General features: G+C 41.0%; 1 protein-coding gene and 1 long non-coding RNA gene across 3 annotated transcripts in view; one reads left to right on the plus strand and one right to left on the minus strand.

Moving 5' to 3' along the window:
* The window catches only part of GAD1 (glutamate decarboxylase 1), a 46032-nt gene extending 30725 nt beyond the window's left edge, over positions 1-15307 (plus strand). For both annotated transcript variants that reach the window (XM_077957184.1, XM_015110351.3), the window contains 7 exons: positions 798-914; positions 3480-3544; positions 6904-6982; positions 8065-8214; positions 11212-11319; positions 12965-13054; positions 13870-15307. In XM_077957184.1, the coding sequence (XP_077813310.1) occupies positions 798-914; positions 3480-3544; positions 6904-6982; positions 8065-8214; positions 11212-11319; positions 12965-13054; positions 13870-14043 (783 nt within the window). In that variant the 3' untranslated portion in view covers positions 14044-15307. The remainder of the gene's footprint in view (positions 1-797; positions 915-3479; positions 3545-6903; positions 6983-8064; positions 8215-11211; positions 11320-12964; positions 13055-13869) is intronic.
* Positions 174-27330, minus strand: LOC144333402 (uncharacterized). The gene is made up of 3 exons (XR_013402023.1): positions 27213-27330; positions 14358-14442; positions 174-1600 (listed from the first exon to the last, which is right to left on the minus strand). It is a non-coding gene; the product is annotated as an uncharacterized LOC144333402 (long non-coding RNA).

Below are 27330 nucleotides of genomic sequence, written 5' to 3' on the forward strand. Positions count from 1 at the left end.
GTGAGGTGGGAGGATTGCTTGAGTTGGAGAGGTAGAGGCTAAAGTGAGCCCATGATCGTGCCAGTGCACTCCAGCCTAGGTGACAGAACAAGAACCTGTCTCGGGAAAAAAGAAAAGCTTAAGATTCACAGATTTCCCCAAATTTGTCTTAGATCTATTACTCTATTCCTTCATTTATTTTTTATTTATGTGAACATTTCACCATGTCCACTGTTAGTGAGTGTATCAGCTTTCACAGTGTATAGACCTTTTTTAAACAATCAAACCCCACAATGTTTCAGTATAATTATTATATCAATACACTTAAAACAACATAACCTCTTAAAAGAATGATGCTATTCAGAACTACCTGACCATCATTCCAATATATTCAGAACTACCTGACCATCATTCCAAACACTTACTATTACTCTTTCCTGCCTTATTTTTTGCCATAGAAATTATTGTTATCAAACATATTGTATATTTTGCTTATTTAATTTAGCTTATTATCTGTCACCTGCCACTAAAATGTAAACTCCGCAATGACAGAATTCTTTATCTCTTGTGCTCACTGCAGAGTCCCTAGTATCTGTGGCAGGGCCTGGCACATAAAAGGCACTCAAAAAATATTTGTTGAATAAATGAATGAATGAGTGAATGAGCCAACAAAACACTACTAGACGTAGTATCTGGTAACACATAAGCTTTGCCAATTACTGTTAGAAATAAATGTTATACAATTCTGCTTCCTGTGGAAATCAGCAAATGAGAAAGGTTAAAAACACTAATCAGTCTGTATCTGTCTTACCTTGTAGGGATATGTTCCCTTTTATGTCAATGCAACTGCTGGCACAACTGTTTATGGAGCTTTTGATCCGATACAAGAGATTGCAGATATATGTGAGAAATACAACCTTTGGCTGCATGTAGATGTAAGTGCTATAACTCAGGCCAGTCCATGTCGGGGATAGAGGCAGCTCTTTTTTATGATTTGCCTCAAGCTTCTCTCCACGCCCCAGCCAGCCCTCTCTCCACACCACATTAGTTCCAGTTCTTGTCTGGACTCTAGCCAGCCATTCACAACTGGTACACACCACAGACATGGAACATCCTCTGGGACTCATCCAGTTCCTTACTAGTCGATTGCTGTCTTCTGTGTTTCATCCTAGAATATGGTCTCATTGCCTTCCCAGGTAGCTTTGTTGGGACAAATGGCTACAAATGATTTCAGAGTGAAAAAATAGAAGATACAACATACAGAAAGTGGCCATGAATGTGAACCCTCAGCTACCTGCCTTCAGTCCAGCCATCTATGACACGTCTCTTAAAAAGAATATATCTGGCCGGGCTCTGTGGCTCACACCCGTAATGCCAGCACTTTGGGAGGCCGAGGCGGGTGGATCACCTGAGGTCAGGAGTTTGAGACCAGCCTGGCCAATGTGGGTAAAACCTATCTCTACTAAAAATACAAAAATTAGCTGGGTATGGTGGTGGGCACCTATAATCCCAGCCACTCTGGAGGCTGAGACAGGAGAATCGCTTGAACCTGGGGACGGAGGTTGCAGTGAGCTGGGATCATGCCACATCACTCCAGCCTGGGCGAACGAGCGAAACTGTCCTAAAAGAAAAAAAAAAAAGAATATCTGCTACATTTCAGAAAAATAAGGCAGTATATGAAACGCATTGTCAACTAAGAGACTTAATCCCAAATTTTCCCAGAAACACAAAAGATGCATTTTCTTTATTATTATTATTATTATTATTATTATTATTATTATACTTTAAGTTCTAGGGTACATGTGCATAACATGCAGGTTTGTTACATATGTATATTTGTGCCATGTTGGTGTGCTGCACCCATCAACTCGTCAGCACCCATCAACTCGTCATTTACATCAGGTATAACTCCCAATGCAATCCTTCCCCCCTCCCCCCTCCCCATGATAGGCCCCGGTGTGTGATGTTCCCCTTCCCGAGTCCAAGTGATCTCATTGTTCAGTTCTCACCTATGAGTGAGAACATGCGGTGTTTGGTTTTCTGTTCTTGTGATAGTTTGCTAAGAATGATGGTTTCCAGCTGCATCCATGTCCCTACAAAGGACACAAACTCATCCTTTTTTATGGCTGCATAGTATTCCATGGTGTATATGTGCCACATTTTCTTAATCCAGTCTGTCACTGATGGACATTTGGGTTGATTCCAAAAGCAACGGCAGCAAAAGCCAAAATTGACAAATGGGATCTAATTAAACTAAAGAGCTTCTGCACAGCAAAAGAAACTACCATCAGAGTGAACAGGCAACCTACAGAATGGGAGAAAATTTTTGCAATCTACTCATCTGACAAAGGGCTAATATCCAGAACCTACAAAGAACTCAAACAAATTTACAAGAAAAAAACAAACAACCCCATCAAAAAGTGGGCAAAGGATATGAACAGACATTTCTCAAAAGAAGACATTCATACAGCCAACAGACACATGAAAAAACGCTCGTCATCACTGGCCATCAGAGAAATGCAAATCAAAACCACAATGAGATACCGTCTCACACCAGTTAGAATGGCAATCATTAAAAAGTCAGGAAACAACAGGTGCTGGAGAGGATGTGGAGAAATAGGAACACTTTTACACTGTTGGTGGCATTGTAAACTAGTTCAACCATTATGGAAAACGGTATGGCGATTCCTCAAAGATCTAGAACTAGATGTACCATATGACCCAGCCATCCCATTACTGGGTATATACCCAAAGGATTATAAATCATGCTGCTATAAAGACACATGCACACGTATGTTTATTGCGGCACTATTCACAATAGCAAAAGATGCATTTTCACATGTGTGACTGGGTGTATTTTTTTTTTCTTTCTCTGCACATTTTCTTAGGGATTTAACTTCACACAATTGGCTAGTAGGATAATCTGCCTTGCCACTGAACTAATGACTAACAAAGGCTGTGTATCATGTGGCATCCCAATTATTCAGTAAACATGCATCATGGTACCCACAAAAATGTCTTCTTGTTATATAAGCTGTTGTGAGACCTCCAAACCCAGCAGGAACTGCTGCTTTTTGAGTTTTTCAGGAGCTGTTAGTATTCTGCTCTGGGAAGAACCAGACAGCAGGCCTCAGTTTTTTGGGCAGCTTCCAGAGCCACCCGGAGGGGGATTCACTGTGTTGGCTTTCCACAGCACATTGGGCTATTAGGCCATTGGACCTTTGGGTCTTGGCAGAACAGGCACCTCAGGCTCCTCAGGCTCAGACCTCGCCTAGCTGTATCACTTGTGCAGCTACACTCCAGAGGAACTTTGAAAAAGAAATGACAAGCAATGAAGAATCACAACTGACTGAACAATCAGTGTGGGCTGAACTTTTCAGAGAAACTTGTTTTTCACCTTGTACTTTCTTGCTCATGTTTTACTAGAAGTGAAAAATGACTAGTTTTAGATTCTTAAATGTCACTGCTCCCCTCTTCCTCTCCTTTCTCTGTCCCCACAGGCTGCCTGGGGAGGTGGGCTGCTCATGTCCAGGAAGCACCGCCATAAACTCAATGGCATAGAAAGGTATGGGCCAGCACTCGCCAGGCCTCCTTCCACCCAGCACATCAAACAGACATGCTCTGATGTCAGCCTGCACTGCCTTGCCCTGATCCCCTGCATCGTATTTCGGTCTAAATTCACTTTAATTCAGCAGGCATTTGTTGAGCATTTATTGGATGATTTATTTCCCAGTCAAAGGAGTCCTGAAGGAATTCACAATTTAGAAAGAGAGAAAGACACGCCAGGTGTGGTGGCTCACGCCTGTAATCCCAACACTTTAGGAGGCTGAAGTGAGAGGACTGTTTAAGCCCAAGAGTTCGAGACCAGCCTGGGCAACATAGTGAGACCCTGTCTCTAACAACAATCAATCAATCAATCAATCAGAAAGACAAGTAAACAAGTAGTTAGAACACAATGTGATAAGTGTAACAGGAGGCAATTGCAGGTACACAGGTAGGAGAAGAGAGAGACTAACCAGTGAGGGGAATTGGAGGCCATCAGAGTTTGCCAAGGGCACAGGAAGGGCCACTGGTTCACTTTCCTCTTCCTCATTAAGCTTACTTCCACAAAGGGCAGGACACTCAGCTCCTAACTTATTTTCTTTTTTAACTGTTCAAATTCAGTGGATGTTCTAGGCCAAATATGATTTTGACCTGACTCCTAAGTGTTGATCCATAACAAAGTCACAATGATTCATTGATTCATTCCACATATATTTACTGAGCACCCATCATGAGCCAGGTAGGGGTGGATGTGAATATTCAGTTACCTGTCTTCCAGCCACCTATGGTGCTTTTCTAATAAAAATGCATATCTGATAAATGCAGAAAAATAAGGCAGTATATGAAAGGTGTTATCAACTAAGAGATTTGCCCTCCTGAAGTTTACATTCTGGTAGGCTAGATGCTCATAACAAATATTTAATCTGTCTCATAGTAAAGAAAAATAAAACAGGGTTAGGTAACAGTGAGTGACAAGGCATGCTGTTTCAGACAGGGTAGTCAGAGGCCTTTCTGAGGAGGTAACATATCAGCAGATACTGCGATAAAGGGAGACAGGAAACAAGGATATGTGGAAGAGTATTCTAGGCAGTACGAGTGGCAAGTGCAAAGGCCCTGAGGCAGGACTGTTCTTGGCAAGTGGGAGGATCATCAAAGAGGCCAGTGGGGCTGGAGCAAGGTGGGAGAGGTAGAAGCAGACTAAGGAGGGAGAGGCGAACATGGAGCAGGCAGGGAGAGCACGCCCAGGGCTCCTCCCACAGCCAGGACTCTGGCTTTTGTTACCTCTACTGTGCCTCCCCAAACTTTTGTCTCAGTTTTGAAAGACCATTGTCAACATGGGTGAGACTGGCTCTGTCAAGTGGACAACCTCGTAACTCAGAGGATAATGTAAAAAATTTCGGCCAGGTGTAGTACCCTGTAATCCCCGCACTTTGGTAGGCCAAGGAGGGCAGATCACTTGAGGTCAGGAGTTCAGGACCAGCCTGGCCAACATGGTGAAATCCTGTCTCTACTAAAAATACAAAAATTAGTAGGCGTGGTGGTACACACCTGTAATTCTAGCTACGCAGGAAGCTGAGGCTGGGGAATCACTAGAACCTGGGAGGCAGAGGTTTCAGTGAACAGAGATCATGCCACTGCACTCCAGCCTGGGCAACAGAACGAGACTCTGTCTCAAAAAAAGAAAAAAAAAAAGAACTCTGGATGAGCCAGGCCAACTTAACTTTAGATTTCCCAGACAATTTTAATTTTCTGTCTTTGAGTCTAGGAAAACTTAAAACATTTCACACTAGACTTTTTCTTTTCTAACATTTTAAATCACATACGTCTTCTAAAGGAAATTGAATTCATATTATGTCTTATTACTTTCCTTTTGTAGCAGCAAAGAATCACTTACTTCAGACCTTTAGGATATGCAGAAAACCATTTAAGACATTTTATGAGACCTAAATATAATTTTTTAACAACTTGGTAAATGATAGCAACGAGAAATTTGACTAAATTCACTACCATTTAAATATGACCTCACACTGATGCTTTTTAGTGAGCTAAGCACTTAGTTAACTTTCCTTGGCATTTTTCACAGGTCTCTTTCACAAAGGTTTTATTATACACTGAAGGGAAAAGATCTTCAGACCTTCCTCTCTTTGCCTTGAAACACAATGCACATATGCACTAAATTATTTTGTTAGGTCCTTTAACTAAAGGACCTAAGCAGGATGAAGAGGTTGAAAGTTCACGGCAAGGGTTTAGCTCTAGGGAGAGCAGAGGCAGGATGATTCTGAGCCAATTGCTCTATCTAGGGGAAAAGATCCTTCACAGGTATTAAAATGCAGCACCTAGCTATGGGCCAGGCCTTTGAGAAGGAGTCTGCAAACCAATCAAGCAAGTTACCCATGTTTTAATCATCATACATTAGACTTAAGTTGTTTCTGTAATGCTCTAGCTAGTGTGCTCCTTAACCATCTAATTATGTCTGACAGAATGATGCAGTTGCTAGGAGACCATGCTTGTTAAGCTATCATTGCAGCCCAAACTGGCAAAATCACTCTCATTTAGCATTTAAATAATGCTGCTAGGCAGTCAGAGTCTAGACTAGTCCAGTCGAGCCTTGCTTTTAGGTACCACTCTTGATACTGCCCGGTAAGTGGGTAGGTCAGCATCACCAGCCTATAAATGAGAAAGGCAGAAAGAAGCCACTGTGTCTCCTAGAGAGAAGCAGTATAGTGGATGGTTATGAACAATGGCTGTGCAGTTAGAGGCCTTGGACTTGAATCCTGGCTCCAACACTTCCCAACTCTGTGACTTTGGGTAATATATTTAACCTTTCTGCACGTTAGCTTCCCCATCTAAAATATATATAATAACTGTACCTACATTATAGGGTTGTGGTGAGAATTATGTGTGCCAGGCACTCTTATAAGCATTTTACATCTTTTAAGTTATTTTGTCCTTTATTCAATTCTGTGAGGTACACACTTCCCATTTAACAGAAACTGAGGCACATAAGAGTTATATAATGTGCCCAAGCTAACAAATGTCAGAGCCAGGACTCAGACTTAGACAGTTTGGCTCCAAAGCCTGAGTTCTTAACCACGATACCATATTGATATAATACCTGAAAGCTCTCAAAACAATAAGACATATAAGTTATTCATAAATGTTAGCTATTGTTAATAGCAGTTACCTCTAAGATGCAGTCCGCAATGTAATGCTTCGAGACTGCCTGCAAAACATTTGTTTACTACTTGATTAGTCAATTCAGGAGGATAGGCATGAATAATATTTACTGACTTGAATTGGGATGGGTGGTGGTTTCCTCAAGAGAACAGTTGCCTCCTTCTGACTCCTGCACCTTCTTGAAGTCTCATGTGCTTCTTTCAGGGCCAACTCAGTCACCTGGAACCCTCACAAGATGATGGGTGTGCTGTTGCAGTGCTCTGCCATTCTCGTCAAAGAAAAGGTCTGTATTCCCTCCAAAACTATGCTGGAGCCCATACATTCTTTAGAAAGCACGAAAAGAGACACACGTGGGGTCTCTTTGCAGTACTTGTTGGCTGACTCATGAGATTGGCAGCCCCATTGAGAGACTGCTGCTGCTGTCCTTTCCTGCCCTTGCAGCTAACCTGGTTTCTTCTCTTGGCTCTTGCTGGCTACTGCACTTCTTCCTTGATCAGTACTCAGGGTCTGTCAGCAACTGAACCTTTAAGGGAATTATTTAATTGAGTATTCCTTCATATTTGTACAAAAAAAGTGAGAGCAGTTAGGTGAGGCATCCAATCAGTTTTGTCCTCAGTGAGGACTAAAAGCACTCACTGGAGCATACTCAGAGTTCTTAGCATGCATGTGTGGTCCCAAGAACTGAAATAAATGAGACAGAACAACAACTACAAATACCAACTTAGGGCCACAAGGAATGTTGCCCCAAAAGCTGCTGTAAATGGTTGAGCCTCATATTCCCTTCTTCACATGCCTAATAATAGGGCCCTGCCCTCCAAGGCATTGTTGCTCCCGTAAAACTTGTGCACACAGAAGAATTCCAAAAAGTCTGCCTCCAGCCTGTAGGAGCCAGAATCTGCACAGCCTCTTTAGTCCACTCATACGCGGAATCCATGTTCATGTCATAGCAGGTCCTGGAAAGGTTGGAAGACTTTTGCCAGAGTGCTTTTGGAGAGAAAAATTCTTCACAGCATGAAACTATCCCACCCACTGAGGAAGTTTCTATCTCTAACCCCGGCCCCCGAATGCCATAGCACTTCCCAATCTTGAAACAATCCCAGACATCCACACACATTTCCCCTTAGAGGGATGGCATCTGAGATGGAAAAATCACTTTCTAATCAGAGAGTCAGAGAAAAAGGGATGGCAAGTTTTCCAAGAGTGATTTTAGAAAAGGTCATCAGAACAAGCGTAAGACCTCATAAAGACATCAGAAGAAAGATTGCATATGTCCCCAAGCCTCTCCTTCCAAGCCAGCCTGGTTTTAAAGCCACCCACATCTCTGATCTATAAATGCAGATGCACCCATCTTGATTTGCATGATAGGGTATACTCCAAGGATGCAACCAGATGTGTGCAGGATACCTCTTCCAACCAGACAAGCAGTATGATGTCTCCTACGACACCGGGGACAAGGCAATTCAGTGTGGCCGCCACGTGGATATCTTCAAGTTCTGGCTGATGTGGAAAGCAAAGGTATGAAGGGAATAATTCAGAAAATAGAGCAGAAATGTAATTTGCAGAGACTGGCTGGCAAAAGAGGGGCAAAGATATATCACAGATAATTCACTATATGTGGAATCAATATCTAGATAATTGAATTAACTGTGTTTTCTTTGTGAATGAAATTATTCCTTATGTGAAATTCTCTCTCCTTTCGTTCAGTCTCCTCAATTTGAACTATTATGAAGTCTTCTTAGAACAACTAAAACTTATGCCAAGATAAGGATTTCCACAGCAATCCTTGGGGATGATGGAATTATTTAGTGCAGGCGTAGAGAAAGAGATTAAAAAAATAAAATTACTGCATTATTCTGAGTAGAACCTTGAATTCTTTCTTTCTTTTTTCTTTTTTCTTTTTTTTTTTTTTTGAGACAGAGTCTCGCTCTCACCCAGGCTGGAGTGCAGTGGTGTGATCTTGGTTCACTGCAAGCTCCGCCTCCCGGGTTCACGCCATTCTCCTGCCTCAGCCTCCCGAGTAGCTGGGACTACAGGCGCCAGCCACCACGCCCGGTTAATTTTTTTAAAAAATATTTTTAGTAGAGATGGGGTTTCACCGTGTTAGCCAGGATGGTCTCAATCTCCTGACCTCATGATCTACCCGCCTCGGCCTCCCAAAGTGTTGGGATTACAGGCGTGAGCCACCACGCCCAACCCCTTGAAGTCTTTTATGAGGCTTCTCATCATGGGATATGTATGACAGTTTTAACTTCTACTTCAATAATACCTTTCCTATTGTTTGTACTTAATACGCTATTCTGGAAAATGTATACGTTATTGTAAAAAATCCTACTGTTAGATGGTAGCATGCTGTGTCTGCATTCATCAACCTTTTGGGTTTCATTTCTGTACCTAAGGAAAAAAGCTAACTATTGGAATTTCTCCCAAAATATGAGTGAGGGCGAGGATTACCATTTGACTATTTGTTTCAAAAGTATTTGTATGCAATCAAGTAAAAGAAATTTTGATTTCATAGTTTTATATTACATACCTTGTTTTTGTTTATTGTAAATTAATTTTAATAATTTCTATGTTTAAGATTGAATCTAACTAACACTCAAACAACAAGATTTTCCAGCAAAATTTCTAGTCAAATATTTCTTCTGTAGGAAAAATTTGGTAGATTATTAGTTTTTCCTCAGTAAGTCATTTTGTCTTTTTTTTTTTGAGACAGAGTTTTGTTCTTGTTGCCCAGGCTAGAGTTCAGAGGCACGATCTCTGCTCCCTGCAGCCTCCATCTCCCAGATTCAAGCAATTCTCCTGCCTCAGCCTTCCAAGTAGCTGAGATTACAGTCATGCGCCACCATGCCTGGCTAATTTTATATTTTTACTAGAGACAGGGCTTCACCATGTTGGCCAGGCTAGACTTGAACTCCTGACCTCAAGTGATCCACCTGCCTCGGCCTCCCAAAGTGCTGGGATTATAGGCATGAGCCACCACACCCAGCTCTGTTTTGACTTAATATAGAAATAGTCTGAATTTTATTTCTATTACAAAGTAATCATAGGAATTGTGAGCATATAAATAGCCATAGGCTGAGCACGATGGCTCATGCACGTAATCCCAGCACTTTGGGAGACGAAGGCAGGCAAAGATCATTTGAGCTCAGGAGTTCAAGACCCATCTGGACAACAAAGTGAGACCCCATCTCTACAAAAAATACAAAAGTTAGTCAGGTGTGATGGTGCATGCCTGTGGTCCCAGCTACTTAGGAGGCTGAGGTGGGAGGATCACTTGAGCCCAGGAGGCAGAGATTGCAGTAAGCCAAGATCATGTCACTGCACTCCAGCCTGGGCAACAGAGTGAGACCCCATCTCAAAAAAAAAAAAAAAAAAAAACCAAACCAAAAAAAAAAAAAAAACCATAAATAGCAACAACAAAAAAAGGAGTCCTGTCATTTTGAAATATAATGATCACATAGCCTGTTTCAGTAATTTGTGTCTTCTTTTTCATTTCTAACAATAACCTCTTGAACCATCTGCTGGAAGTTTTTTCCATAGTGATTGGTTGCTGAAATGGGACCCTGGTGCAGGCTTCATTCCTAAGTGGACTGACTAGGGTGTACGGTCAGCAGTGACACTACCTGGAGAGGCTGATGCTTTGTCAGTGCTGGACTTCGCTCAGGCCCATTAGCAATCCACAGCCAGCCTTGTGCATCTGCTCTCCTTGTTAACACCGACCCACTCAACAACCCTCATACTGCTGTTATTAATCAGCTGTGCTGGCTTTTGAAACTCATGCTCAATCAGTTTGTCAATAGTTGTAACTATTGCAATCTCGGGGCATATACTGAGACCAATGGCTTCCCCATCTGCCTGCCTGCCTGTCACCTAAAAGGTATAACACTGTTATGTGGAAGGTAGCCTGCCTGACAGGGCATGGGACATGTTTCACAAGGACTTACTGCTGGGGGAGATGAGTTCTACAGCAGTATCTTTTGAAGTTTCTATGCTGAAGAACCAGTTATTTTTTTTTTTTCACCTATCATGGACCAGTAGCCTAAAGATGAATTGTTAGAAAAAATGAAGTTTAAAAACATACAAGGAACAAGCCACTATTTTTTATTAGAGTCAATAGACAAAATCCCTTTGTCCAATTGCTATAAAAGTTTCCTGTGCTTAATCTCAATTTCTACACTCATTTGATTGTAGATCGGTTACAGTTGTGGAGTGGCCTCAGTTCATAGATGACACTTTGAGTAGCACCATCCTAAAGCAAACCAGAATCAGGCATAGGTCCAGTTGAGAGTAACTACCCAAAGACCGGAGTACCTTTCAAAGAGGAAGTGGGCACACATCATTTATTCCATGCACATCTGTGAAAAAGCTGTACATATTTGATTAGATTGTTCTTCCTAACCATCTCCAAAAATACTTTTTTGTATATTTCCCATAGACAGGGACGGCCTAGCCTTCTCAAATGCTCATCACAGGGAAACGCAACCACAAACATGACTTTTCTCTTTAAAACAGGGCACAGTGGGATTTGAAAACCAGATCAACAAATGCCTGGAACTGGCTGAATACCTCTATGCCAAGATTAAAAACAGAGAAGAATTTGAGATGGTTTTCGATGGTGAGGTAGGTAGTCATCCTGGACCAGGTACACAGTATTTCCAGAAAAGGTATTGAGGGAAGCTCCTGAAGCTGGATTTTCCCATATTGTCAGAAACTGCTTCAAAATTTTTATTCTTATACACTCTTAATTCCTCTCTTTAATTCCTACCATGTCTGTGAACTTTTCTTCTGGTAGCACTGGGACAACTTTTTCCTTTATGTTGTTTAAAACTGTGTTGTTCTTGGCCAGCTTTGGGCAGACAAGAGGTCTTTCCTTGACAGGTCTGAATCCTTCATCATTCTTGAGTTTGTTTTGTGTTGAACCTTTATGACAAAGTGTTTTTCAGGCTGGGCATGGTGGCTCACACCTGTAATCCCAGCATTTTGGGAGGCCAAGGCAGGAAGATTGCTTGAGTCCAGGAGTTCAAGACCAGCCTGGGCAACATAGCAAGACCCTGTCTCTATAAGAAAAAAATATATAACTTAGAAATTTTAAAAAATTATAAAGTGGTTTTCATTTCCAAGAAGCTTATAGGGTGGGTATATTCTTACCTCCCAAGACTTGTTCTAAAATGAGGTTCTACTTAACATAGATTCATAAGGAGGAGAGCAAGAAAAAATGGTCTCTGCCCTGAGTTCATGTGCATACTGCACACAGTAAAGTATCTGTCAGAGTTTACTGAGTATCCACTATGTGCCAGGCCTCCTGCTAGGACCTAGATTCTAGAGTATTGAACAAAACAGATACTTTCTTTGACCCAGTGGAGCTCACACTTGAATAAAGAAAGATGGAATAGGAGCCAGTGTTGAATAAAAGAAAATCCACTTATAAGCCAGTATAATATAACACTGCCTACAGTCAACATTATTCTATTTATCAGGCAACCTAAACTACTAGGAACACATGTGAATCATCAAATGAACAAAAAAGAGCCCCGGGCAGTTTAAAATCAATGACACTGCTCTGATCATTTACATACTACTTTAAACACTCTTAATAGCAGATTAAAAACAACAAATGTGATATCTCAAATCAATTAGAGACAGGCACAGTAATGGCAAACAGCAACTAGGAAGAAAACTTTAAAACTATAGCAAGAAGACACAGAACTCAAAAAGCATGGAATCTTTACAGGAGGGACACTAAACAGTTTGAGGCATCTCAGCAGGCCTTACCTTATGCTGTAGAACCAGTCTTTTGGGTTTTTTTTTAGGAGCAATTCTATTAATTGATATAACCAGTCTTAATGTTTATTATGATAGTCCTGATTCATCAAGAAAAGATTCAGTATCAATATAATAAACTAAATAAAATATTCAGCATCCATAAACTATGTTTCAAGTATCTTCTATATGACAAGATGGACAGATGGATACCTTTTTTAAAAAATTGCCCAAATGTAATTATTTGTAACATTTTAATGTTTAAAGTTGGTAACCTTAGTTACCTAGAAAATTGGTTGTAGGGAACAGCTCTCTTGCCAGATATGGTTGGATAAATGAGGCATTGTTCTCCCTAGTGTGGAAGTAACATTGCCTTTGAGATGAACATTCAACCTCTTTCTTTGGCCTAAGAGACTTCCACCAAGGATGCATATTGGTTTGGGAACAGTTTTCTCTCAAGTTATCATAATTTTCTTTGTTTGTTTGTCTGTTAAAATCTCTGCAGCCTGAGCACACAAACGTCTGTTTTTGGTATATTCCACAAAGCCTCAGGGGTGTGCCAGACAGCCCTCAACGACGGGAAAAGCTACACAAGGTATAGACTTGCTTTTTGTTTCATCTAATCCTCTGCAATTTCTCTGGCTGGTCAGGACATCCTCATTCCAATGTGCCTTTCTAGTGGGGGAAATATAAAAAATAAAGCCTTGGCATGGGTTTCTAGTAATGGGGTGGTGGAGAGCCATCTTGTTATATTCCTCTTGAGCCTGCATCACCCCCTTACTGTGGTTACCACAGGAACTTTTAAAGGATGCATCTTGTCTCCTTGTCCTTGGTTGATGTTCTTCATTAAAGGAGCCCTACGCAGGATAAGGGAATAATGTGCATATTCCTAGGGACGTTCTAGATTAAACTGTGTCTGTTACAATAACCTTTTAAGTTCAAGCAAACTGTAATGCTGATTCATTCTAGCTGTTTTCTATATCCAGTTTATATCTTATCCAGGGTTCTTAAGATTATATTTAATTTATATAAAATTTAATCCATCCAACCATTTAACAAATATTTGTTAAACACAATCTATGTGCCAGGCAGTATCCTGGGCTCTGAGTTATGCAAAACCCTGAATTTGTGGTGTTGTCTATAAGAGTTTCTTGGTTTTGTCTTCATTTTTTATTTTACTATCATTGTTCCATGACTGACTTTCAAAATTCAGTTGCACAGTACTTTCTGAGGGAACCCGTGACCAGGTAGTCATTTGATATTAGCCCCCAAAGATTCCTGGATATGAAATATTTCTTTGCTTTTATGTCATTGTAAACACAAATAGTAAAATGCAAGTTGGGTCCAATTGTTAAAAAGAGAGGGTATTAATATCAATCTTGAGTTTTGTTTTGTGTTTTCCATCACAAGGTGGCTCCAAAAATCAAAGCCCTGATGATGGAGTCAGGCACGACCATGGTTGGCTACCAGCCCCAGGGGGACAAGGCCAACTTCTTCCGGATGGTCATCTCTAACCCAGCCGCTACCCAGTCTGACATTGACTTCCTCATTGAGGAGATAGAAAGACTGGGCCAGGATCTGTAATCACCCTTCGCAGAACATGAGTTTCTGGGAATGCCTTTTCCCTCTGGCACTCCAGAACAAACCTCTTTATGTTGCTGAAACACATAGGCCATTTCATTGAGGGAAAACATAATATCTTGAAGAATATTGTTAAAACATTACTTAAAGCTTGTTTGTTTAGTTAGCAGGAAATAGTGTTCTTTTTAAAAAAGTTGCACATTAGGAACAGTATATATGTACAGTTATACATACCTCTCTCTATATATACATGTATAGTGAGTGTGGCTTAGTAATAGACCACAGCATGTTTCCCGCTCCAAGAGAATTCACCTTACCTTCAGCAGTTACCGAGGAGCTAAACATGCTGCCAACCAGCTTGTCCAATAACTCCAGGAAAGCTGTTTTTCAAAACGCCATGTCCTAGGGGCCAAGGGAAATGCTGTTGGTGAGAATCGACCTCACTGTCAGCGTTTCTCCACCTGAAGTGCTGATGGATGAGAAAAACCACCACCAGATGACAAGTCACACCCTCCCCATTAGCATTCTGTTAAGGGAAAATAGTAGCAGAGTCATTGTTGTACTATGGCTGTATTTTTAGGGATTAATTTGTGTAGATTGTGTAAATTACTGTTGTCTGACCTTGGTGGCGGGAGGGGGAGATTATGTGTCATGATTTCAATGATTGTTTAATTGTAGGTCAATGAAATATTTGCTTATTTATATTCAGAGATGTACCATGTTAAAGAGGTGTCTTGTATTTTCTTCTCATTTGTAATGTATCTTATTTATATATTAATGAAGTAAGTTCTGAAAACGTTTATGGTATTTTCGTGCATTTGTGAGCCAAAGAGAAAAGATTAAAATTAGTGAGACTTGTATTTATATTAGAGTGCCCTTAAAATAATGATTTAAGCATTTTACTGTCTGTAAAAGAATTCTAAGATTGTTCATAGAGTCATATATATGGAAATCCTGTTACTTAAATAGCATCTGCTCTTCTCTTACCCTCTCTGTCTGGCTGTACGTCTGGTGTTCTCAATGCTTTTCTAGTAATTGTTGGATAATAACTAGATCTCCTGTAATTTTGTAGTAGCTGATGACCAATCTCTGTGACTCGCTTAGCTGAAACCTAAGGCAACATTTCCGAAGACCTTCTGAAGATCTCAGATAAAGTGACCAGGCTCACAACTGTTTTTGAAGAAGGGCAATTCACACTGTGCGTTTTAGAGTATGCAAGAAGAACATAAATAAATAAAAATATTCTCCATGGAGAATTTGAACAAAATTTTCTTCTAGTTTGTGTTTCATACAGAGATGTTTCTAATTATAGTTCCTTGGGTTGCCCATAGCCCATTTGCTTTCTATTGGCTGACTTTAGGTGATGCTCAGTACCCTGATTAAGCTGAAGGAGACTCGATCCACTGTCACAGGCTCTGAAGCTCCTCATCTATAAAATCATTATGGTGGTGCACACCTGTAATCCTAGCACTTTGGGAGGCTGAGGCAGGCAGATCACTTGAGCTCAGGAGTTCGAGACCAGCCTGCACAACATGGCGAAACCCTGTCTCTGCAAAAAATATAAAAATTAGCTGGCTGTGGTGATGCACACCTGTAGTCCCAGCTACTTGGGAGCCTGAGGTGCAAGGATCACTTGAGCCTGGGAGATCAAGGCTGCAGTGAGCTGAAATTGTGCCACTGCACTCCAGCCTGGGTGACAGAGTGAGACCCTGTCTCAATCAATCAATAAAATCATTATGATTATAATTAATTCAATGTGCAGTTCAAGCCTTGAGCAAGAAAAGCCATCCCTGTTTCTCCTTTTCCTACTTGCATCTTGGAATTACATTCATTCAGTCATTCAACAAAGGACAAGTATTCCTTCTAGTGGGCACCTTATATCACTAGGTGTCTGTGCTAAGTGAATGCCTCTAAGATCACAGAAGCATAACTTCCTGCTGCTTTATGCTTGTAGAGTGGTCCCAATTCACTTTCTAGGGAAATATATTTTGGTGCTAGATCATTAGGATATGGGACCCATTTTCTACAATATTCTTTGTGTGTGTGTGTGTGTGTGTGTGTGTGTGTGTGTGTGTGTGTGTGTGTATGAGACGGAATCTCACTCTGTCACCAGGCTGGAGTGCAGTGGCGCCATCTTGGCTCACTGCAACCTCCGCCTCCCTGGTTCAAGCGATTCTCCTGCCTCAGTCTACTGAGTAGCTGGGATTACAGGCATGCTCCACCACACCCAGCTAATTTTTATATTTTTAGTAGAGCCAGGGTTTCCCCATGTTGGCCAGGATGGTCTCGATCTCTTGACCTTGTGATCTGCCCACCTCAGCCTCCCAAAGTGCTGAGATTACAGGCGTGAGCCACTGCACCCGGCCCATTTTCTACAATATTCTATTCAGCTATATTAATACAATCTCACTCATTTGGAATACAAGAAGCTCTCTGTTTAGCACAGGTAGGGATTAGAGAAGAGTCCTTTGTAATTAGCACACTGATTGCGTGTAACCATTGTATTAAACGACTCTATAGGGAGTGATCATAAAGCAACTTATTCTTTCTCTCACTGTTTCTTTAAAACCCCTCTGGGAGCTGATTTTTTCCATGCCCCCATTTGAATTTAGGCCAATCCCATAGCTTTTCTGGCCTCTTGGGTACACCAACAGTCTCATTTTTGCAACTGAGGGTCCAGCTTGATGTAATAAGCAAAGTTTCAATTTTTATATGATATAGAGTTTCTCCTCCCTCCCCCCGATCTGGCACTGCTTCAGCTGCAAGCCTACAGTGGCAGAGAGCAAGGCTGATGGTGGGTGAGGTCACCTTTTTTCTTCGTTTTTCTACTTATCTCCCTAGCTCCTGTGCTTCCTCATTCAGGGTCAGGCCTAGCAAGAGAAAGGGTTAAAGTGAAAAAGGTAAAATTTTACATGGCTATGAAATTGTCATCGGGCATCAAGGTCCCCGGAACATGAGTTTTTGTTTTTTGGGTGGTTTTTTTTTTTTGTTTTGAGAAATTTTCTGGAGTGAATGAGGATTTTTTAAATTAAGGTAAAATTTAGATACAATAAAATTCTTTGTAGTGTACTGTGTATAGTTTTCTGTGGATTTTGACAACCCCATTCAGTCATGTATTTTGATCAAGGTCTACAACAGGTTTATCACTCCAGTGAATTCCCCATCCCCCTTTGTATTGAACATCTCTCCTACTCAGCCCTTGGCAACCTCTGCTTTGTTTTCTGTCCCTAGACTTTTGCCTTTCCCACCATGTAAACGGAATCATATGATATGTAGTCTTTTTTTAATCTGGTTTCTTTTGCTTAACGTAGTGCAGTTGAAATTCATCCATGTTATCTCTATATCAGTGTTCATTCCTTTTCACTACTGCATAGTATTCCATTTGCATAGATGTACCATACTCTGTTTATCCATCCCTTAGTAGAGGGAAATCTCTGTTGTTTCCAGTTTTTTGGCAATTAGAATAAAGCTACTGGAAACATTAGTGTGCAGATTTTTGTGTGAACATAGATTTCATTTAACTTAGGTAAATACCTATGTGTAGGATTGCAAGATAACATTAATAATATGTTTAATTTTATTAGAAACTGCTAAACTATTTTCCAAAGTGGCTGTACCATTTTGCATTCTCACCAGCAATGCACAAATATTCCAGTTGCTCCATATTCTTGCTGACACTTGGTACTGTCATTTTCTCCCCCATGCTGGCCATTCTGAAAGTATTATCTTGTGGTTTTAATTTGCTTTTTCATGAAGCACTTTTGAAGGATCCCTCTGGGGTCCTCCCAGCTCACTGCACAGGAGGCAGTAAAGGTTTATCCTCCTGCAACCACTTAGGACTCAGACCCTCAGGCCTGGGCCCCTGGCAGTCTACACTGTCCAGACCTTGTGGTTGGGATCCTTTCTTCTCCAAGTAGTACATTTGGCTGGGATGCCTTTTATTTAAAATCAGTTACTGGCCAGATGCAGTGACTCACATCTGTGATCCCAGCACTTTGGAAGGCCAAAGTGGAAAGACTGCTTGAGTCCAGGAGTTAAAGGCCAGTCTGGGCAACATAGGGAGATCCCACCTCTAAAAAAAATTTAAAAATTAGCTGGGAGTGTGGTGGTGAGCCCCTGTGGTCCCAGCTACTCAGAAGGCTGAGGTAGGAAGATCACTTGAGCCCAAGAGGTCAAGGCTGCAGTGAGCCATGATCATGCCACTGCACCACTGCATTCCAGCCTGAGCAACAGAGTGAGATACCATCTCAAAAAAACAGAAACAAAAACAAAACCCTCCTTAGATAATCTACAATAACTGACTTTTCTTTTTTTTTTGAGACAGGGTCCTGCTTTGTCACCCAGGTTGGAGTACTGTGGCATGATCATAGCTCACTGCAGCCTCCAACTCCTAGGTTTAAGCAATCCTCCCACCTCAGTCTCCCAAATAACTGGGACTGCAGGTGCATGCCACCATGCCTAGCTGATTTTTTAATTTTTTGTAGAGATGGAGTTTTGTTTTGGGGCCCAGGCTAGTCTCAAACTCCTGGACTCAAGTGATCCTTTCACCTCGGCCTCCCAAAGTGCTGGAATTACAGGCATAAGCCACTGTGCCTGGCCAAGAAGGGCTTTATTAGACATACATGCATAGGACAAAGGGTGGTGACATTATATTTGAGTACCCACTACTTAGCCTAAGATATAGAACATTATTATTATCATGACCTTAGCACTCTCCAACCCCGTCATGAACCTTCCCTAATTGGGTGCTCCCCACTCCCTAAGAAGTGATCACTATTCTGAATTTTGTGTTACTCTCTTATTTTTCTATATAGTTTCACCACATACACATGCATCCTTATTGTTTTGTCTTACCTGATTTTGCACTTTATGTAAACAGAATAATACAGAATTTGTATACTTCTGTGACTTGTCTTTCTAGTCAACATTATGATTTTGTTTGTCCAGAGCTAACCTGTAGGGAGACCTTGTGCAGTTTAAAATAAAAAAAAAGAAACCCCTTCCTTGATAGCCGAGCATCCATGTGCCAGTGGAGCTGGAATAGACTTCAGCGCCTACTCAACCCATTGGCACACCCTGCAAACACAGTCTCATGTAGAAGCCTCATGGTTTTGAGAGTCACCTTTGACAACGGCTCCAGCTGTAATTCATTCATTTTTATAACTGCAATGCTATTACAGTGTATGAACATACTCCAGAAGGATTATCCATTCTATTGGGGGTGAATATATGAGTTTTTCCAGTTTTGCCTTTAGAGATAACGTTGCTATGAGCATTCTAGTACTTGTTTTCCGGGGTCCATGTACAAAAGTTTTTCTAAGGTTTAGACCAAGAAGTGAAATTGCTGGGTCACAAGGTATTTATTGAACTTTACTGAGTAGAGCGGTCATACCAAGTTGTACTTCAAGCAGCCATGCACACTGTTCCATAACTTCACCATCAGTTGGCCTAAGATTTTTGCCAGTCTGCCCAGTATGAAATAGTATCTAATTATAAATTTGTCTCTCCGATTACAAATGAGGTTGAGCATCTTTTCACATTATTATGAATCATTTGTGTTCTGTCTTCTACAAAATGCCTAAATCATGCCTTTTGTCAAATTTTCAATTGTTTGTCTTTTTCTTTTGATTCTTTAGGTATTCTTTATATATTCCAAATCCTAATTCTTTTTAATTATGTTTGGCAAATGTCTTCTTCTAATTTGGGGCTACCCTTTTTACTCAGTTAATGGTCTTTTCTGAAAACATAAGTTCTTAAATTTAATGTGGTAAATTTATCAATTACTTTCATTGTTTCTGCTTTTCTTGTATGTCTTCTTTAAGAAATTCTTCCCTATCCCAAAGTCATAAAGACATTCCCATATATTGGCTTTTAAGTTTTAAGGTTTTATGCCTTTCACATTTAAGTCTTTAATCCACCTTGAATTGATTTTTGTATTTGGTTCTTTTTTGAGACTGAAAGGGCTATTATTAGCCCCTCAATCTTCCATATGAATTTAGATCCAATTCATCAAGTTTCTAAAAAATTCCTATTGACATTTTTATTGAAATTTCATTGAATCTGTGGATCAACTGAAGAACACTAACATCTTTTTAATATTGAATATAGTAGCCGTGAGTATAGTATATACTTCCACTTACCTAGGTCATCTTTAATGTAGTTCAATAAAGTTTCACAACAGTCATGGACAACTTTTTTTTTTTTTTTAATCTTTGAGATGGAGACTCACTCTGTCACCCAGGCTGGAGTGCAGTGGCATGATCTCAGCTCAATGCAGCCTCGACCTCCTGGGCTCAAGTGATCCTCCCACCACAGCCTCCCAAGTAGCTGGGACTACAGGCACACGCCACCATGCCCAGCTAACGTTTTGTATTTTGGTGGAGATGGTGTTTCGCTATGTCACCCAGGCTAGTCTCGAACTCCTGAGCTCAAGAAATCTGCCTGCCTTAGCCTCCCAGAGTGCTGAGATTACAGGCGTGTGCCACCTCACCCCGTCCATGCAAAACTTTTGATAGATTTATTCCTGGGTGCTCTATATTGTTGTTATTTTTAATGGCATCTCTTAAAAATTACATTTTCTAACTGTTGCTGGTGTATAGAATGTAATTTCCTTCCAATGAGGGTTTTTTTTAAAAAAAAAAAAAAAAAAGAAGGAAAGCAATTAAAAAGAACAACAACAAAAAACAAATGTAATTGCCTTTCGGTTGATGATTTTATATCCAGAAAACTTGCTGAAACACAAATAATTTGTTTCTTTAATGCTTTCCAAACAGACAAATATACCATCTATGAATAATGGCAATTTTGCTTATTCATTTCTGATTCTTATGTCTTTTATTTTGCTTTTCCCTGATATACTACACAGTCCAGGATATCCAGTACAGCGTTCAAAAGAATTGTTAGTAGCAGGCATCCTTACCTGATTCCTGATATCAGAGGGAATGCTTTCACTCAGTCACCATTTGATTTCACATTTCCTTTAGTTTTTTTGTAGATGCCTTTTAACATGTTAATGACATTTCTCTTTATTTTTAGTTTCTATAGTAAATAAATGTTTAATTTCATCAACTTTTTCTGCATTGGTTGAGATAATCATGTCTTTCTTCTTCATGTGTTAATGTGGCATTATTCATAAACTAAATTTTCAATGCCTTGAGTCAGTTTTTGCGAGTTGTATTTTTCCAGGAATTTACACATACTTTAAGTTTTCAGATTTATTGGCATAAAGTTGTCTATAATATTCTCCTATTTTTAAAATCTGTTTTTATCTGTAGTTACATTCCCCATTTTTTCTTAAGTGTTAGTTTCTGTCTTCTTTCATTATTGCTTTATCTTAGCAGACGTTTGTCAGTTTCATTAAACTTTTCAGAAAATGTTTGTCTTTGTCAATACTCTCAATTGTATGATTGTTTTTTACTTCATTCATTTATCTTTCTGTTTTTATTATTTCCTTCCCTCTACTTTTTGGTTTTTTTTTGTTTTTTTTTTTTTTAGTTTCGTCTGCTGTTCTTATTTCTTTTCTTTTCTTTTTTTTTTTTTTTTCTGAGACAGAATCTCGCTCCGTTACACAGACCGGAGTGCAGTGGTGCAATCTCGGCTCACTGCAACCTCCGCCTCCTGGGTTCACGCCATTCTCCTGCCTCAGCCTCCCGAGTAGCTGGGACTACAAGCGCCTGCCACCATGTCCGGCTGAATTTTTTTTTTTTTTTTTTTTTTTTTTTTTGGTATTTTTAGTAGAGACGGGGTTTCACAGTGTTAGCCAGGATGGTCTCGATCTCCTGACCTTGTGATCCACCCACCTTGGCCTCCCAAAGTGCTGGGATTACAGGCATGGGCCACCGTGCCTGGCCTGCTGTTCCTCTTTCTAACTTCTCAAGTTGTATACATGGATCATTAATTTTGAGCTTTTCTTCTTTTCTAATGGAAGCATTCAGAATATATATTTCCCTACAAGCATCCCTTTAACTATATACTACAAGGCTTGGCACATAATATTTTGTTATCATTTGATTATAAATACAGTGAATTTATCAATTTTCTCTTGTAGTTGGATAATTTTTGCTCTATTATTAGGTACAAACAAGTTTATCATTTTCATATTTTTCTGGTGATTTAAGCTTTTATCACTATGTAGTGACCAGTGTTGGGTGTGGGATTTTTTTGCCTTTTTGTCTAATAGTATATTTTGTCTTATATTAATATAGCTATACCGCATTTCTTTAGAAAAGTCTCTAATTGATATACATTTTCTTTTCTTTTAAGGATATTTCTGTATCCTTACGGTTTAGGTTTGTGTTGTATAAATGGCCTAGAGCTAGATTTTATCATTTCTTTTTTCTTTTTTCTTTTTTTTTTTTTTTTGTTTCTTTTGAGACAGGGTCTTGCTCTGTCACGTGCTGGAGTGCAATGCCATTCTCATGGCTCACTGCAGCCTCCAGATCCTGGGTTCAAGCGATCCTCCTGCCTCAGCCTCCCGAGTAGTTGGGACCACAAGCATGTACCACCACACCCAGTTAATTTTTGTATTTTTTGTAGAGGCAGGGTCTCAAACTCCTGAACTCAAGCAATCCACCCACCTCAGCCTCCCAAAGTGCTGGGATTACAGACGTGAGCCACCATGCCTGAACCTTTTTCTGACCCTCTTTGTCTTTTAACTGAAGGATGTCATTCACTTTATTGATTGAGATTACTGCTATATTTTGATTTAATTCTATCATCTTATTTTGTGCTGTTTGTTTCACTTTTTCTGTTCTTCTTTTTTCTCTGCTTGTCAAAAAATTCGGATTCATTGAGGTTTGATTTTTGTTTCTTTTGTTTTTCTGATTTTTCCCCTCTGCTTATAAGTTATACTCTCTATGTCTGTTTTTCATTGGTTACCCTAGACACAATAGCATAAATATTTTACCATTTCAAAAGTTAATAATTTTATCCTCCTTATGAGTCATCTAAGAATCTAAAATACTTTTACTCTGATCCTCTTCCCAATATGTATGCCAATGCTATCCAGTATCCAGTATCCAAAGTCTCTCTTCTTTTAACCCCACAATTTGTACATTATTTATAATTTTGTTCGGTTGATTTTTGCTTGATGTGCCCATATATTTACCACTGCGTTTGTGCATGATTCTCTCTTACATCTCAGACCTTTCATTTGGGTAATTTTCTTTTTTCCTGATCTGCATGTGTTTGAACTTTTCCTTATTGAAGCCTATTAATAGCCCCTCTCTAGAAAGGGCTCTCTACCTTTGTCTGCTTCGTGGGCATCATTTCTAAGGCTGGTTTGAAAGCACAGTGATCCAGGTGATTTGCTGCCTTGAGGATGGCAACAGTAACTCTTAGATAAAACAGACTTTGTGAAACAGGAAATGTTCCAGTCACACCACAGGGCTCTGCCTCTAGGCATTATGAGGCTTCTGTTATCTCTTACACTTAAAGGATACCAGATACATGCATCAAAATGTACCTGCCAGAATCTTAAATCCTTTAATCTGAGCAAATGATATAAAGCAAATTTATAAAGAAAATCTCACTATATTTTGGGCTGAAAAGTGGAATTCTTTATAATAAATGTGGTATGCAAAGTTGCTTTAATATTGCAATAAAACCACTTCAAAATTCCTATTCCTGGTTCCCTTGTTCTCCATAACGGACATTTGTGTTTTATGCCTGCCTGGCATCTATTGTTTCTTCTTCTGGTCATATCACCCTCATTTTTCTTTGAGAAAATATTCTTTCTTCATTCTTTCCCAATGAAAGTAAAGGGATGAGCTCACCCTCTGATTCCAGAGGTGGTCACCCAACTCAAGTGTGGTCAATCAAGGCATTCTAATCCTCTGGGCAAAAGGGATGGACACCTGACCCTAGACAGGCTGATGAGATTCCTGGGGTGAGATCATGAAGCCCCAGACCAGTACTGCAGGCTGTACAAGCTTCCTGAGGCCTCACCAGAAGCAGAGCAGATATTGACACCATGCTTGTATAGCCTGCAGAATTGTGAGCCAGTTAAACCTTTTTTATTTATAAATTATCCAGTCTCAGGTATTCCTCTGGTGAGCCCTCAAAGCAACTGTGTGTGGGTGATATGGTTTGGATGTTTGTTCCCTGCAAATCTCACGTTGAAATGTAATCCCCAATGATGGAGGTGGGGTCTGGCGGCCTAACACAGTGGGGGGAAAAGAAGAGGGGCATGAGGCATGGCATTCTACTCTGTAGCAGGTTAATGAGTGAGATTTTCTGTTTGCCCCAAAATTGGTGCTTGGACAAAAAGCACCAATTTTGTCCAATGCTGGAGACAAAAAGGCGGTAAGTACCCCACATTCTAAAGAAAGCAGCCAACCACTGGGATGCTCACCACACTCACAGCTTACTGGGCAGGGTGGGGTGGGTATTGAGCTGGCCCTTCTTTTTTTTTTTTTTTGAGACGGAGTCTCACTCTGTTGCCCAGGCTGGAGTGCAGTGGTGCGATCTCGGGTCACTGCAACCTCTGTCTCCCGGATTCAAGTGACTCTCCTGCCTTAGCCTCCTGAGTAGCTGGGACTGCAGGTGCATGCCACCAAGCCCGGCTAATTTTTGTGTTTTTAGTAGAGATGGGGTTTCACCATGTTGGTCAGGCTGGTCTCGAACTCCTGACCTCAGGTGATTTGCCTGCCTTGATCTCCCAAAGTGCTGGGACTGCAGGTGTGAGCCACCGCACCTGGCCAAGCTGGCCCTTCTAACACCAGTCATAGCCTCGAACCAGTCCCCCAACCCCACCACCTTCTCAGAAAGAACAGAAGGGATTTGGTAGGGCTGTGAGTTGGGGCCCAACACCCCACTGCAGCTAGAGCCTGGAGGCTGAAGAGGAGGCAGCATCCCAGAGGTGATACAGCCCTTCCACTCTGAGGGAAGGTGGAAAGGAGAGGACCAGAGCAGTTCGTGGCCCTGTCGTGACCACTGCAGTTCCTTTGAGCCACAAGCCTGACAAGATGGGAAAATAGACAGCTTTGAGAAGCTGGAACATCTTTAATAATCAAGGGTGTTCAGGAAGTTATGGAATCCAAGCTGGTGGTGTTGCTAAGGGGTCCACTACCTAATGAGAAAGAGATAATAATTGGGAAAGGAGACAAAGACAAAACCAGTTCATGTTTTACCCCAACCAGTTAGGACTGTACAAAAATGTTTACAACTAATTTACAATAACGGCGGAATAAGCACCAAGGATCTTCTTTGGGGGGGGCGGGGGGACACGGAGTCTTGCTCTGTCGCCCAGGCTGGAGTGCAGTGGCACAATCTCGGCTCACTGCAACTTCTGCCTCCCAGGTTCAAGCGCTTCTCCTGCCTCAGCCTCCTGAGCAGTTGGGATTACAGGCATCCACCACCACGCCCGACTAATTTTTGTATTTTTAGTAGAGACAGTGTTTCACTGTGTTGGCCAGGCTGGTCTTGAACTCCCGACCTCAGGTGATTCGCCCGCCTCAGCCTCCCAAACTGCTGGGATTACAGACATGAGCCACCACACGTGGCCATATCTTTTTTTTTTTTTTTTTTTTTTTGGCAGGGCCTCACTCTGTTGCCCAGGCTGGAGTACAGTGGTGCAATTATGGTTCATTGCAGCCTTGGCCTCCCGGGCTCAAGTGATCCTCTCTGCTCAGCCTCCCAAGTAGCTGAGACTACAGGCACACACCACCACACCCAGCTAATTTTTTGTATTGTTTGTAGAGACAGGGTTTCGCTGTGTTGCCCTGACTGGTCTGGAAGTCCTGAGCTCAAGCGATCTTCTCACCTTGGCCTCCCAAAGTGCTGGGATTATAGGCATAGGCCGCCGTGCTGGGCCAGTACCAAGGATCTTATTTTCTCCTGATAGTAGTCAAGCTGCCTTACTCTTTCCTATTAGGGAAAAGCAAGCTGGATTGTGAATATTTCCCCCCAGATAACTTCAGAGAACAAAAACAAAGAAAACGGCCCAAAGCAGACTCAACCATTTTATAAGCAGAGAAGGACAAAGAACTTTGACTAGATTTCTTATGTTCTTACACACTGGAAGGAAGGAGTGAAAGGACATGCCGTGGAGTCCAATCAAGGCAATGACTCCATGATGCCAGGGTATGGCATTAGTGAAGTGAACAATGGAGCATGGCCTGCAGACCTAGAAGAGCACCTCCCATGTTGGGCCCCTGTGCAGCCAGGGGGACCTTGGGCACATCACAGCAAGAGCTGGAGAATGTCTCCCCGCAGGGCTGGAAGAAATGGTGAATTTCTTGTGGTGCCTGAGGGCACGGCATCCCCACCTGGGGCTTTGGTTTCTTTAAGTTTTATTTTCTTTTTAATTGACAAATAATAATTACATATATTTATGGGATATAATGTGATGTTTTGACACATGTGTACATTGTGGAATGATCAAATCAGCGTAATTAACTTATTCAACACTTCAAATACTTTTTGTTTCTTTGTGGTAAAAACATTTAAATTCTTCTTTTAGCTATTTAGAAATATGCAATCCATTATTATTAACTATAGTCACCATGCCATGTAATAGATCACCAGAAAAGCAGGCCTAGAGTTTCCTCAGAGAATGCATATGGGGTAGCCTGAATAAATAGGTTTTTACTATTAATGTGGTAACCCTGTTTTTCCTTTTATGCAGATGTGGCCTGGGGAAAGATGGGAAAAAGGAGACCAGAGACAAAACTCCAATCTCTTTCCTCCCTTCAGGCTGATCTAAAAACTCACTTTTGGTTGTGTGTTGTGGCTCACACCTATAGTCTCAGCACTTTGGGAAACTGGGGCAGGAGGATTGCTTGAAGCCAGGAGTTTGAGACTGGCCTGGGCAATAAAGTGATAAAGTGAGACCCTGTCTCTACAAATAAATAAAACTCACTTTTAAAGTACAAACTGCTTTGCATTCCCTGGAAATGGCAATGTATTTGATAGGCATAGCTTTAGTTTTTATTTTGTCAGAGCAAATCCTTGTAACCTCTCACTTCTTAGGCCACACCATGCCCTCCGCCTGCGTAGACACTCGTGCACTGCATAGGCCGTGTTAAATCCCACTTAATTGATAGCAGAGATTTTCTTCTCCTACTGCTCCTCCTTCCAAAGTAAATTTAAAACGGAGCAAACTTGAAAGAAAAAAGAGAGAGAGAAAGAAGAAGGAAAGAAAACAAAAACAAATCTATGGCTTAACTTCTTACCTGTGGGTCTTGGAGAAAACCAGCTGAAAGCAAGGGATGGGAGGAGGTGAGACTTACTGGTGCTCAGTGGACTCCAATTACAACCGAATGGCAAACTGGGGAAAGCACAGACTTCTTG

This window comes from Macaca mulatta, chromosome 12 (genome assembly GCF_049350105.2).
Source record: "Macaca mulatta isolate MMU2019108-1 chromosome 12, T2T-MMU8v2.0, whole genome shotgun sequence".
Classification (NCBI taxonomy): domain Eukaryota; kingdom Metazoa; phylum Chordata; class Mammalia; order Primates; family Cercopithecidae; genus Macaca; species Macaca mulatta.